The following is a 15,785-nucleotide window of genomic DNA, read 5'->3' as shown; positions in this document are numbered from 1 at the left end:
TCTTTTGTGGAACACAAAGAAGATATTTTGTAGAAATTTTGGTAACCAAATAATTTCGGCTACCCTTTTTATGTTTTTAACCATCCAGTGGAAACCAATGGAAGCTGAAACTGTTTGGTTACCAGCATTCTTCAAAATATCTTCTTTTGTGTTCCACAGAAAGTCGTACAGGTTTGGGAGAACATGAGTGAGTAAATATTGATAAGTTTCAGTTTTGGATAAACTATGCTTTTGAAGGTATAGTTCACTCAAAAATGAAAATTCTGTCATTAATTACTCACCCTCATGTCGTTCCAAACCTGTAAGACCTTCGTTCATCTTCAGAACACAAATTAAGATATTTTTGATGCAATCTGAGATCTTTCTGACCCTGCATAGACAGCAACGCAACTGACACGTTCAGCACCCAGAAATGACAAGTTTCAGTATTGAATTAACTATGTCATGTGGGTGCTTTAAAGGAATAGTTTACTCAAAAAAAAAAAAAAAAAAAAAAAAAAAAAAATTGTCAATGATTACTCACCCTCATGTCGTTCCAAAGCTGTAAGACCTTCATTCATCTTCAGAACGTAAATTAAGATATTTTTGAGGGAATCCAGGAGCTTTCTGACCCTGCATAGACAGCAGTGCAACTGACACATTCAAGACAGAGAAAGGTAGTAAGGACATCGTTAAAATGGTCCATGTGACATCAGTGGTTCAACTGTAATGTTATGAAGCTACGAGAATACTTTTTGTGCAACAAGATGTGGTGCTGTGCAAGCAGCACCACACACGTGTCGTGGCGAACATGTCGAAGACTGACACGGAAGAGAATAAATAGTTGAATAAAGTCATTATGTTTGTTTTTGCTGTGAACAAAAAGTATTCTCATAGCTTCATAATTTTAAAGTTGACATGCTGATGTCACATGGACTATTTTATTGATGTCCTTACTACTTTTCTGTGCCTTGAACATGTCAGTGGCATTGCTGTCTATGCAGGGTCAGAGAGCTCTCGGATTTCCTCAAAATTATCTTAATTTGTGTTCTGAAGATGAACGAAGGTCTTACAGCTTTGGAATGATATGAGGGAGACAGAATTTTCATTTTTGGATGAACTATTCTTTTAAGTTGGAATCTAGCTTGTGGTCCCATTTTCACTTTAATTTCCTATCATTTTAACTTTCAAAAGCAAAATTCAGAATGGATGTATCATGATGGACAGGGGTGGTTCGGGGGGTCATGTCTGAGGAGAGACGAGAGCTCTGCAGCGTCCTTTGTTCTGCTAAAACGAGTGGACCGCATTTGAGAGAGCCGGACTCAAAAACAGATACTGAGCCTCAGAGCCACTGGTGTACAGATAGCTGGGCTAATAGAGCTCTCCAAAAAGAACATCACACGAGTAATGAGACCCATTTATCAACCATTTCCACCGGTGTGTGTGTGTTTATGTGCTTGCTTTATGTGTATGTGTGGTTTTACATCCTGAGACTTTGCTCTGTTCTACAACTTTTACACACTGTAACCTTTAAAACCCATTAGATGGCCTTGGACACGTTCACACTGTAGCTAAATACGGTTGTCACTCCTCTTCTGAGTGAAAACTCCTGTTCTGGTCACAAAATACTTTTAGGGGAGTGACAACTGCAACTTGCAACTAACTGTAACAAGCAGTGATTTGTTTATGCTTGTTAAAGTTATGCTTTGTTCGGTCTGGACTGTAATATATGGGTTTGTTCCGCTGCACAGGGATGGTGGGAGCAGCTACAGTGCACAGAGACCATATCAAAATATGCAAATGACTCAAGACAGGTACCTCAATTTTAGTGATTTTTCTAACCCAGCAGCCCAGAGGAGCTGTCAGCAAGTGGCGTCACTGCATTAACAACTAGTTGTTCAGTTTGCTTCTGTACACATGAGACACATTTGATGTATTATTTGATCATGACTGTCAATTTTTTTAATTTTAAGAAGTTCCTTTAATTGTTTAATGTGATTTTGAAAGTACAGAAGTGGGCTGAAAAACTAGTTGTTAATGCAGTTGGTGTATAGTATTTGCATATTTTGGTATAAGTGTTGTCTTTCTCAACCAGAGACGGTCCCATCAGCCCTGCGGTCTTGGTGCAGCCCACACATTACAAACGGGGGAAAAAAAGCAGCATCTTAATAAGCTTTAACATAGTGTCTTCGTTGTTTACACTGTCAGTTTCCATGTTCTTTAGTTGAGTTTGTTAAACCTGTGAATGCAACCACACAAATTTTTTTTTACAAAATATATAGTAGAAAATCCATGAAAGATTTACGTTATTTAAAAAAAAAACACACACATCCTTTTATACATATTTTTGACTATGTGATACAATGACCACAGCTGCTGAAAGAGCTTACAAGTCGCCATGGATATAAGCGTAGCCTTAAAGGGGTCATCAGATGCAAAGTTCACTTTTTCATGTTTGAACATTAATGTGTGTTGGCAGTGTATGTACAAATCGACCCTATAATGATAAAAATCCATGCAGTGGTTTTTAATTAATCTGTAAAAATAATATCCCCTTTTAGTTGATTAACATGAGCGTCTTACCTCAGATCAGCTGTCATAGTCCGACCTCCATTGTTTCAATGCCGGAGCTATCTCCGATTGAGTGATTAAGGTGTTGTGTTGCTGGATGTAATAATGAACATAGTGGTCGTCATTTACTCCCGCCATCTGAGCCACTGAAGATGCAGTGGATTACGTTTGTTTGTGAAGGGAATGCGCCTCCCGATCTACATATATCCATCTATGTTCACGCAAGTCATTCGTGATCCAGCTTCACTTACAGCAGAAGTGAGTATAAGGGTTTTTTTATGAATCTTTGCGATCGCCTTTCCTAATAACGTGCTAGTTAGCAAGTTTAGTTGCTAAACGCGGCTAAATGCGACTAAAGTAAACAGGCTCGTCACTCCACAGAGAGTAGAGAGGGACGGGGCGAGCAGAGCTCATTTGCATTAAAATAACAATCCCTCAGAATAGGATGATTTTTGCAGAGCTCAGTTTGACAAGGTAAAAAGGGTGTTGTTTTACGCTACCATTGAGATATATGTATATTATAGACCCTAAAGAATCATATCAACTTGTGGAAAATGGGCATCCGATGACCCCTTTAAACCAAATGCCATACCATTGATTTTCCCTACAAAGAGTCTAAGTAAATACTTCTATTCTCTTGTTACCCTTCGACTGAAAGTTGTTGTGTTGCGGTAAAATAGCAACAGTAGTGCCATTAGCTCAACAAGTGCATAACTGAAATAATGCCCCCCCCCCCCCCCAAATGTCCAGATTATTATATAAAATAATGTGGATTTTTTTTTAAATAACATAAATTCATGTATTCAGTATTAAATTAGGGATGCACAATATTATCAGACCGATAATGGAATCAGATGATAATGGCTTTAAATGTAATTATTGCATTAGCCGATATGAAAAATTATGCCGATAGGTCTTGCCGATAATAGGAATAGCTTACATGTGCTTAGGGTTTGCTAGCGATTAGCGGTGTTTTAATTCCGTAGGGAGTTCTGTTGGCCTACTTCTAATACAATGAAAGTAAAATAAACAAATAACATTTATCATAAAATAATGAGTATGTTTTGAAAGTCAGAAGCTATAGCTTTCATGAATAAAAAAAATCTCAAACATGACACTTTATTAATGTGTAATGTTTAATTTTGTTTTAACAAATTATGAGCTCTAAAAGATTTTCAGTATTTTTACAACCCTTTTGCTTTAGACCGTCTACAAATGTTATAAATGTTAGTGTTACCACTGCATTTTTCTGAGAAAAACAATGCAGTAATTGATATATACTTTATTAATAGTTATTTTCAAAGCTTCAATGTACTGTCATTATAAAAACACTTCATTATTGTTTATTTAATTTTAACATACAAGTTCTTGTTAAAAACTAACCAAAATTAAAAAATTATTTGCTTGTAATTTCTGCATAGGAGAGACTTGGTGTTGTTTCCAAACAAAAGGAATCTGCAACGGCTGTTGAAAAATATCCAATATTGTGCATCCCTAATTTATATTAATTTGGAAAAATTAGTATAATATGCATTTTAATATTACAATTTATTGTAAATGAATCTTAATAAAAATAATTTATATACATTTGTTTTCAGCCATGTCACGGAAAAAAAAAAAAATTTATTAATTTTTAGGTGCATTTCTAGTGTCATAAGAGTAGAAACTTTGGTTCATTCATTTGTTCACTATTTGAGACTTTACAGAATGAAAATATGAGTTAGAACTAATGCTGGAATACACTACAGTTTCCAGATGTTTGCCCCAGTTTGCAGTCTGGCAGAGTTGATGCTAGTTGCCAGTCAGCAGATTTGGGGCAGTTGGAACTGGCAGATTTCACAGAAAATCACGTTGTGTAAGATATATCAAATGTGATATTTTGAGGTGATTTTAGAACACATTTTTATTTGTCAAGCTTCTCTTAGGTGCATGTTTGTGCATGAGTTTAGAACAACTTGAAATTTTGGTAGTGTGTGATCCTCAGGGTTTTTTTTTTTATAACCAAAAGACGGCGAGAGTATGATTCTTAGTGTTTTAAAAATCTAAGCACATATTTTAAAAAGCATATTCCTGCCTTGAAAATGTATAACTGCTGTTTGGTAGAATAATCTTGAATTATTTTGAAGAAGCTGAGAATTCTAGAATATTCATTCTCATGCAGTGAGTTCATGCAGTGATTTTCAGACTTGTGAGAGTCGTGTGGATTGAATTTTCTTTCTCATATCATTGGTTCATTGGCTCTGGCTCTGTGTTGAGATGCAGACACTCTGGGTGATCTGTATTGAGTGATGATCCTGCCGAGATCAGATGATGGTGTTTACCCAGTCAGTGTCTTTGAGAAGGGAGTGAAGTTTCAGCTCCAATTTAACCCTTACATGTTTGTTTACTGTAGTTCCTGAACATCAGAGCAAGCGCCGGCTCCTACTGCGGCCACCTGTGGTCTGCCCAAAACTCTAACAATACACGGCTTCATAATCGCTGCATAACTGCAGTAACAGGAATCATTAAAACATCCAGATTTTCTTCTCACCCCAAGGTCATGTTTGTCACCCTGTGGCTGCTACTTTTGAGCAGTGCACAGTTTCTAAACAGACCTGCAAATTAAAGGTCCCCACAGGTCATTGTAGACGTCTCTGTGGGTCTGAAAATGTTGTGTGACCCACTCGGCCTCTGAAAGAAGAGCACACCAAAGTGACTCGTGACTCATCTTTGACATTGTGCTAGAAATTAATCTTTTAAAGTGTAAATGAGATTAATTAGCAGATGATGTTTGGGAGTGTAAACACTTAAACATCAACATTGCTTGCAGCGAAATGAGATCTGTAATATGAATCATTATAAACATGAAACGGTTTTTTGGTGTGTGAAAGCTGGATTTTATTTTTATTTATTTATTTATTCATTTTTTAATTGATCAAGATCCCCAGACAGGAGACGGGAATTGGATGAAACCTCCCCGCTGCATATTGTTAATCAGAATTTCTGCTCTGTTTTTTAATAAAAATATTTAAATTTACTTAAAATAAGCAAAATCATCACACAAGATGTGATGATTTAAAGGAAAATGTCTTACAATTCAAATCAATATTTTGATACTATTACTAAGATACTATTTGGAGTAAGATGTAAAAATAGAAAAAGTTTTTTTTCAATTATTAGTCTTAATTTTTAGTGAAAGTATATTTGTATATTACTATTATTTAAAGGAAAATGTCTTACAACATTATGTAATGAAATGCATATCTAAAAGTTTTCATTTTCAAAATTTCAAATTTCAAAAAAAATTAAGCAGCAGATATTTTTAATAATATAGCGGTTTCTTGAGTACCAAATCAACACTTGTGATGGCTGATGAAAATTCAACTTTACTATTTGTATATTTATTTATTTATTTATTTATTTATTTCATTTCATTTTATTTTATTTTTTATTTTTATTTTTTTGTGCTGGGCAATCATTAATCAAGCTTAATCACATCCAAAAATAAGATGTTGTTTTTTTTTGTACAAAATATATGTATATGTGTGTGTGTGTGTGTGTGTGTGTGTATATATATATATATATATATATATATATATATATATATATATATACACACACACACACACAACACAAACACACAAATACATGCATGTGTATATTTAAAAAAAAAAGGTTTATATATTAAATATATTTATATATAATATAAATAATATGAATATAAATATATCCATTTAAACATTTTTGAAATAGATACTGTATGTGTGTGTCTTTATACATAATAAATATACACAGTACACACATATATATATTATATAACCAAAAACTTTTATTTTGGATGTGATTAATCGCGGTTAATCATTGCCCAGTGCTACTATGTATATATATATATAAATATTATTTTGGTTTTTTTTTGTGTTTTGACCACTCATTGTTTCTCAAAAAATTAAAAATATAGAAAGGTTATGTACAAATTGTTTCTTCTGAATTTCCATAAGACATTTCAAATATTGTTAACAAATTACAATTAATTTGAAAAAAAATATATGTATATGTATATGTAAAGTTTATATTAAAATAAGAATAATCCTTCAGGTGCATCACTGACACCACTGAGAATTTTCTAGCTGTTTTTAACCCAGTCTTTTCTCTCTTCCTTCATGAAGGCACCTACCTGTACCCCAGTTTCCAGGGGAACATGTCAGATAACGACACCGCCAGACTGGGGCTGGATTTTCAGAGGATGCTGCGGATTAACCACATGGTCTACATTGCTGCGAGGTATGTCATGTCAGTTCAATCACTCGCTCACGCTCACACTGCACACAACACCACAGCCACACACATTTCAAAGGATTCAAGATGCGACATCGACTGGGAATTCCAGACCTCCCGATCGGTACACGCTAGTGCTGTTTCTCCAGACGCCCGCAGCGATAAGACCCACACACTAATGATAAGGGTCGTGTGATTGGGCCAATCAGTCTCATTCAGAGCTGGATTGCAGACAGATGGATGTTGGCTCGCTCTCTGACACCTCTCTCACCCCTTCTATTTCCTTTCTGTCTGTCTGTGGAGCACTCATGCTCTCTCGCTCTCGTTGTAGCTGTCCTCTGCCCCTTTCATTTCAGCTCAAGGTGTTATTGGCACTGTATTGTTATTTATTGAAAGAACTGGCAAAAAGAATCTCACTTGCTCAAATACTTGATGAGAATATTGGCATTCCTGTCTCTCTCTCTCTCTCTCTCTTTTTGTCTCTGTAGAGATCACGTTTTTGCCATTAACCTCAGCGCTTCAGCAGAGCGGATCGTCCCCCAACAGGTAAGCTCACCTTTTTCTCAACTTCCTGTTTCCTTCATCTCTAATATTTTTCTTTCTCTCAGATCAGTGCCGCGAGTGCGTGATGCTGGAATATTCACTTTTATTCGTCTTTGGGGAAGGGCCATTCAGAAATCCCATTTTTTAAATGAGCAATTCTCTTTATGGTGGCTTTAAAGGACACATATTCCACTCTTTTATAGCACTGTCTATTTTTCCCTGAGGTCCACTTGAAATGTTAGTCAAGGTCTCTAAAAAAAAAACAGCCATAATTTAGTTTTAAAGAATCATTTTCCACTCAGTTTGACACTTGGAATGAAATAGGCTTATCTATTGTACATTCACTAAGATTTCAGTAAGTTAATGGCTGATTGTGCTTAGCTCAATGCATGTGAGCCTAAGTTATGAGTGATTCATAAAAAAAACCTGTGCTGTGCTGTTATTTTTTCAGTGCAAGTTCATATAACAAATTAAATACAATGATTATAACAATGATTAATATAGTTTTAACATAATGTAAGTTGGTATTTAAACTAACAAGATTGAAATGTAATGAAATGTCTTTATCATCCCATTAAAATATGGTAAAATATTTGTATATTTTGGCCTCAGAGCTCTTGACCTTCTGTATAAAACAGTTATACAGCAAAACTGATTATTATAAATAAAAACAATAAAAATGAAGTATGTATGTGCATATATATATATATATATATATATATATGTATATAAAATATGACCAATATCACACAGTAGCCATGCCATATGGCTGAATATGGGCAATTCTACACTACTGGTGCAAACTACTGTTTTACAACCAAAAAAGCATTTAAGTGTTCAATTCTTAGAGGTTTATTAAGATTTTTCTATTATCTATTGAAACCCACAATAATATTAGCAAGCTTAATATATAAAAAAAATATATAAAATCATCATTTATTGGTTATTTTCAATTGGGAGGTGGCTGTCCTGAACCCTAACCCCTAAATTTTAACTTATGAATATGATAAAGAATTTGTTTGTTTGTTTGTTTGTTTTTTTTTCATTTTTGTTTTTTAAAGTATCTATTTGATTCTTTTAAAAAGTTTTTAAAAAGTGATTTTATGTTTTCTTTGTAAATTATTAAAAAAAAATATATATATATATATATATATATATATAGATACATAGATAGATAGATAGATAGATATAGATATAGATATAGATATATATAGATATAGATATAGATATAGATATATAGATATATATATTAAAACTATGTTTAAAAAAAGGTTTTCATGTAACTCCCGAAACAATGTTTTAGTCCATTGGCTGAGACTGATTTTAACTAAACCCATAAATTTATGATCAGGGAATATTCCTGTGTCCCCCTCTCTCATAGCTACATCATAGCTCTCATCATTTTGAGGTACATGTGTTCAAAAATCTGAAAATTCTAAATATATAAATATATAGAGACCAATTTTTGCTGTTAACTTGAGATCTGTTGAAGTATATATACTTGTTTGTTTTAAATTGTAAAGGAAATGTTCTACCTCAGTGTTGTTAATGACAGCAGTCTTGTCAAATGTAATTGTAGTCTGGTTATGGAGAGATCACTCAGTCTTGCTGCTGTTCGTCTTTTGGGTCTCTCTGACATTAATATCTTAACTGTAGCGAGTAAGATGTCACTGCAGCAAATAGTTGTGCTAGTGAGAGTGTTGTTTTTAGCTTGTCATGGTATGTGTGTGTGGGTGTTGATTGCCTGCTGTTCCTGTTGGGTGGGCTGACATGGGGCAGCCCAGTAAATCTCTGCAATACAGCCTGACCTAATGACACCAGCAAGCACCCAGATACACACACACACACTCATGAACACAGCTTGTTAACAACCTGAGGGACCTCTCTCTTCCTTCTTGTTGCTCAGTCCTCCTTGTCTAACCCTCTTTCCTCCTTTTCATGTTTATTATGTGTGATGCTTATTGAAGTAAATGAGATTTTCCCTTTGCAGCTGTTGTGAATAGCGATACGCCCATGATTGTGTGTTTGTTTGTGTGGCAGAAACTGACATGGAAGACAAAGGATGTGGAGAAATGCACAGTCAGGGGGAAAAACAGCGTGAGTACACAGCCCTTTTATTTCACTTTCTCCCTGTAATTGTGTTGATAGAAGTCAGCAACTGTTGCGTTTAGTGGTTATTAGTCTCGCATTGCCAGGCCTTCATCTAAATGGCGCGTCTGGTCAAGTTTGCAGCTTATTCTGGGAAAGGCCAGCCAATGTAGACAGAGGGAGACCACATGACTGACATTTAAAGTGACCGGCCTTTGTTTTGTTGTTCTGTACAGATTCAAAGCAAGTTTATGTGAAGAAAATAATTATATAATAATAATTAGTCAGTCTGATTTCTTGTGTCAAGGCAGCCAATCAGATTAGAACTTGCCAGATCAAAAATACGCTTTCCTGTATTGTGGTCAGTATGCATTAGATGGTCAGTAAACATCTAGGCTGAGACTGTTTCGCCACAGGTGTCTGCATATACGTGTAGATTTCAGAATGCAAACTGGCTTTATAATATCATTGTTGGTTGAATACTGAGTTGCAGGGAGCGAGTCAGATCCTGGAGCTCAGCATAGGGATTATGGTAATTTGTGTGTGTGGAAGTGAAGGAAAAAGGGAGTCAGTAATGATGCTCGCTGTAAGCTTCAAGATGAGTCAGTGTGTGTGTGTGTGTGTGTGTGTGTGTGTCATTCAGGAGTTATATATAGTGTGAGTAAAAGCCAGTGTCTTGTCTTTCACAGGATGAGTGTTACAACTACATCAAAGTGCTGGTGCCACGAAACGATGAAACTCTTTTTGCGTGTGGAACCAATGCGTTCAACCCCACATGTCGCAACTACAAGGTATGACGAGTCTATTTCTGTCACACGCTTACACACACACCCCTTACACACAGTTAATACCTCCTACAGATGCGCAGGTTTCTGAAGCTTCCCTTTAAAGAATCAAAACTGACAGTCTACATGCACACGTTTACCTAAATTTGTCAGCATCGAAATTAATTTGGATATTAGGCCTGTTCAAAAATGTATATACCCTGCTCCTTCTCAAAAATGAATTCATATCCTGTCATACCTGTTTACAACCTGAATTTGCTGCAAGGGAGTTATGTGTTCTCCCACCTAAACTAAGCATTTTTCTGTAATAGCAATGAGCAGTGTTAACGCATGTTAGTCAGGCATTAATCGGGTTTGTGTGTATTTGGGGATAATGCTTAAAAAATGCTGGATAGAAGCACCAAGAGGCAAATACAATTATTAAAATGCACATTAAAAATTAAGGTGGATAAAAGTTTTATTCAGTGAAAAGACATGCATATAAACCAGAATAGAAATGCATTTATTGAATAAATTCCTAGATGCATGTCCAAAATGTCATGTGACTGAATAAATCGCTCATATGATTGGCTGTTTTTTTCACTTGATTGACTACTATTTATTCAGAATGCATTAACTATGAAAGAGATGCATTTACTGAATAAATTCTTAGATTCATAGGAAAAAATGTTATGTGACTTTATAATTGGCTGCTACTACCATCAGAACTGTCTGATGTGAGAACATGAGTAATTTATAAAATTTCTGGTTTATATAGTAGCCAGTGATCAATTGTTACTTATTTGCTAATAGTTTTTAAATTAATTATAATACGCTAATTTTTCCATGATGATCCTGCTTAAAAGGTATTAAAATTACCCTTTTAGTTTCTTTTAAAAATGTCCATGATATGAATTTTTTTATTAAAATTAACCAATAATATCACAGGTTTTCATAGATTTTAACCAATCCAGTCAATCCCACTTGACGGAAGTGAATATTCTCCCACTAAATGTTCTGTTTCACTCAAAAAAAATGTGAAATAAAATATTTTGTTTTGTATTATTTTTAGAAATCTTAAAGAATTTTTTTACTCCTTAAAATGATTTTATTTAGTGCCTGCACAAATGCGCAACATATCACTAGTTTGATGTGGAATCAGGACTGTCCTATGATTGATGGTTTTCCATCAGCATTAGCAGAACAGTTCCTGAGCGGTGTGTGTGTGTGCCCTTGTGTTTGTTTGCCAGAGAGCATGTAAATCTGACTAAACTCCGGAGGAGGCCAGCAGGGAGTCAGCTAAACTCACGGATGAGGCTCTGCTCTCAACTTTTCCGTTTGAGGCTCTTTGGAGATCCTGATTTATGCACCTTACCCTGAAGGCATCTTCCCTCCATATCCCTCTCTTTCCTCCTCCTCTCTGCTTCTCTCTCTGTCTGTCTCCATTTCCCTCGCTCACCGTCTCGTTTTTCTGCATCTCTCAGAGGAGAAGGCCGGTTTGTTAGAGCCCTGGAGAGGGACGATATGTCACGTCGTGCAAATCATGTCGTTCAGTTCCTCTGCCTCGTCTCCTCACGCATTCCTTCACTCTCAACTCTCAGCTCGAGAGGTTACACATTATCTGTGGAGATCTTTCCTGGAAAACTGTGCAAGGAGAGGTTGAGTAGAGATTATAGTTTTGAGACTTCTGGAAAGTTAAATTTGCTATTTTAGACTATTATAACATGTTTACCCTAATGTGTGTTTATGTTAGTCAAGAATTCTTGCAACAAAAGTATCCATAATGTTGGTTTTCTTTTGAGAGGCACAATATATCGGTGCCATATCGGTTATAGCTGAGATATTTTAGATTTCTAAAATATTTCTTTGTTTTTGTTTGTTTTGTATAAACTAGATAACCTAGTTTAGATAACCCAAATTCACTAGTAACATTCTGATTTTCCAGTGAATTTCTAGTTTTTAGCGTTTCATTTTTTATTTATTTGCTGAGAATATTATGTAATTTTAATTGTGAGTTTATTAGTATCTGTCAGAATTTTTACATTAGTGTATCCTAATGTAATGTATATTTTCTCAATATCTGTTTATGTTAGACAGGGATTCTTGTAACAAAAGTATCCATAATGTAGGTTTTTTTTAGGGGCATAATATATCATTGCCATATTGGTTATTAGCTGAGATATTTTAGAATTTATCAGTATCAGTCTATATTGGATATTTATTTATACATGCATTTTCTCCATTGTCTGTTTATGTTAGTCAAGGATTCTTGCAACAAAAGTATCTATAATGTAGGTTTTCTTTTGAGAGGCACAATATGTCGGTGCCATAACGGTTATCAGCAGAAATATTTTAGAATTTATTGGTATCGGTCAATATTGGATATTTATTTGTATATGCTTTTTTTTCCCAATATGTTTGTTAGTCAAGAATTCTTGCAACAGAAGTTTCCATAATGTATTTTTTTCTTTTGAGAGGCACAATATATCAGTGCCATATTGGTTATCGGCAGAGATATTTTAGAATTTATCGGTATCAGTCATTATTCAGTATTTATTTGTATGTGTTTTTTCCCATTATCTCTTTATATTAGTCAAGGATTCTTGCAACAAAAGTATCCATAATGTTGGTTTTCTTTTGAGAGGCACAATATGTCGGTGCCATATCGGTTGTCAGCGGAAATATTTTAGAATTTATTGGTATCGGTCAATATTGGATTTTTATTTGTTTGGTTTTCTTTTCCAATATGTTTGTTAGTCAAGAATTCTTGCAACAGAAGTATCTATAATGTATTTTTTCTTTTGAGAGGCACAATATATCGGTGCCATATTGGTTATCGGCAGAGATATTTTAGAATTTATGGGTATCAGTCATTATTCAATATTTATTTGTATGTGTTTTTTCCCATTATCTCTTTATATTAGTCAAGGATTCTTGCAACAAAAGTATCCATAATGTAGGTTTTCTTTTGAGAAGCAAATATAATACAATATATCGGTGCAATATCGGTTATCAGCTGAGATCATTTGGAATTTATCCGTATCTGTCAGTATTGGATATTTACTTGTACATTCTTATTTCCCAATGTCTGTTTATGTTAGTCCCGGATTCTTGCATCAAAAGTATTCATAATGTTGGTTTTCTTTTGAGAGGCACAACATATCGGTATTCAATGTTTTGTATATCGATATTTTAGATTTCTGAGATATTTCTTAATTTTTGTTTGTTTGTGTGTTTGTTTGTTTTGCACAAACTAATTTCCCATATTTTTAAGTTTAGATAACGTAAATTCACTAGTAACATTTTCTGATTTTTCTAGTAAATATCTAGTTTTTAGTTTTTCATTTTTAATTTATTTGCTGAGAATATTATATCATTTTAATTATCAGTGTATCAATTTCTGTCAGAATTTGTGTATCCCTAGCACTGTTTTTGATGGGTTTTACCATTCTCTCCTGGATGATTAAGGTTTAGATTATTCACATTTCTGTTAAATTGATATACAGACACAAAACAAACAGGCACACTTTCCTCAATAAGCGGTATGTGTGGTCACTCTTTGACATAGAGCCAATCCAGTGCTGTTCCTGCTTTAATTCCTTTCCATTCTTCTCTATCCCTGTGAGTTACAGGGCAGTGTAAGAGCCAGTGAGCTTCAGTAGGTGTTAATCCGGTAGGGATGACACACAATGTGACCCTGAATGCCAGAATGCCCATAGGACCCTCTCAGCCGCACTGCTAAATGTGTTTGTGCGTGTGTGTGTAATCCAGCCATCTTTGTGAGGACGTCTCTAGCCCTGCAGGGTGAATATCTGTGTGGATTTGTACACATATATGTATGTGTGCGTCACCCAGCACAGGCAGTTAGCACACTGATTTTTTTCTGTGAACACCACAGGTCGGGAGCTTCTGCTCTGCCTCTGACTAACAAGAGAAACTGGCACACTGTTCACACCTACAGTTCCCAAAGAGGAACAAAACAAAACAACCATGCAACACACACCACCCACCGGTCCACAAACATTTATACAACACTGGATTTCATGCTCCCAAACGTCTGTGCAAAAACCACCAACCAACCAGTATTTAAAACATGCTCTAAATTGTATTTATCACAGCACTGTAAAGAAAGGGTTGTATATAAAGATTATTGGAATTAACGTCAGTGGGGTCCAAATCAACAAGGAATTTAAATAGACATTTTTCAAAATGTCTTCGTGTTGTATTTCTAGGGGTTTTTTTAAACTTGGCTCAGTGTGTGTGTGTAAAGCTTCTTTTTTTCCTCTATCTGGTCAGATGTCTTCTCTGGAGCAGGACGGAGAGGAGGTGGTCGGTCAAGCCCGTTGCCCTTTCGAATCCCGCCAGTCCAACGTTGGCCTGTTTGCCGGTGAGTTGGCAGAGCACCAGCCGTCTGGGGAGGAAGACACGAAATCTCCTATAATCTCGCTAGCGTTCCACTGACATTTTACAAAGCGCAGGAAGTCGCAGTGAGACAGCAGTGATCACAGAAGCACAGAGATTCAAAAGGGACATGAGGGAGATGAGACGTGTCTCTCTTTTTTTCTTTTTGTACCATATACACACTGAACTGAACTGAGCTGAGCTCCGCTTCACGGAGTTTGTGTTGTTTTGATTTATCAATACTTATTTCTCACCTCACTTCCCAGGCGGTGACTTTTATTCAGCCACAATGACAGATTTTCTAGCAAGTGATGCAGTGATTTACCGAAGTTTAGGAGAAAGCAGTCCTGTCCTGCGTACCGTAAAATACGACTCAAAATGGCTGCGAGGTGGGTCATCTGTCCAATGCCTAAACCTTTCTGTACAAGTTAAGTTTTTAAGTTTTTAATCATGTCTTTGTTTATTCAGAGCCTCATTTTCTTCATGCCATTGAGTACGGGAACTACATCTACTTCTTTCTCAGCGAGATTGCAGTAGAGTACACCACCCTTGGCAAGGTCAGACACTTAAGTTAATTTCTTCAGTGTACTGCAAAAAAACACTTTTTCCTAATTATTATATTTGTCTTGTTTTCCAGAAAAAAAAATTGTAAACATCCTTAAAACAAGATAAATTTATCTGAGGCAAAATTGCATCAACTATTAAGTTTTGTTTTCAGAGTACATGTCATTATTAAAGGGGTCATGAATTGACTTTTTTATTATTTTGTACTGTTCTCTGAGGTCCATTTATAATGTTATCAAGATTTTTACATCAAAACACATCATAATTCAAAAGTAATAGGCTATTTTCTGTCCTGTTTTGACCCCCCCTCATCAAAACGCTCTGTTTGAATAGGCGTGGTGGATTGTAGAGTCGGAAGTAAGCTCCCACTGCTATGATTGGCTAACAGTGGTGTATGTTTGACAGCCTACATTCTTCATAGATGGAAGCTGCTGTGACCACATTATAAAACAGTTACTCACACTTGTGTGATGCAACTTGTCAGATCCAATATAGACAGCACGGCATCGTCTTTCAGTTTCAATCTTTCTGAAAATCTTGTCGAATTGTGCTTTGTAAACGAATCCACAGTATGAAGTGAATGAAGCACCAAGTTCTTTACTGACGCAGTCTGGATCTTCA

The 15,785-nt window shown here is 35.5% G+C and overlaps 1 protein-coding gene across 4 annotated transcripts in view; it reads left to right on the top strand.

Moving 5' to 3' along the window:
- The window catches only part of sema6e (sema domain, transmembrane domain (TM), and cytoplasmic domain, (semaphorin) 6E), a 176,841-nt gene that overhangs the window by 117,824 nt on the left and 43,232 nt on the right, over positions 1 to 15,785 (top strand). For all 4 annotated transcript variants that reach the window (XM_051131416.1, XM_051131415.1, XM_051131413.1 and 1 more), the window contains 7 exons: positions 6,696 to 6,810; positions 7,293 to 7,350; positions 9,388 to 9,444; positions 10,125 to 10,226; positions 14,496 to 14,586; positions 14,867 to 14,989; positions 15,069 to 15,157. In XM_051131416.1, coding sequence (XP_050987373.1) covers positions 6,696 to 6,810; positions 7,293 to 7,350; positions 9,388 to 9,444; positions 10,125 to 10,226; positions 14,496 to 14,586; positions 14,867 to 14,989; positions 15,069 to 15,157 — 635 coding nt within the window. The remainder of the gene's footprint in view (positions 1 to 6,695; positions 6,811 to 7,292; positions 7,351 to 9,387; positions 9,445 to 10,124; positions 10,227 to 14,495; positions 14,587 to 14,866; positions 14,990 to 15,068; positions 15,158 to 15,785) is intronic.

This window comes from Labeo rohita, chromosome 16 (genome assembly GCF_022985175.1).
Source record: "Labeo rohita strain BAU-BD-2019 chromosome 16, IGBB_LRoh.1.0, whole genome shotgun sequence".
NCBI lineage: Eukaryota > Metazoa > Chordata > Actinopteri > Cypriniformes > Cyprinidae > Labeo > Labeo rohita.
The sequence above is the reverse complement of the archived record's forward strand: the minus strand, read 5'-3'. Positions and strand labels throughout refer to the sequence as shown.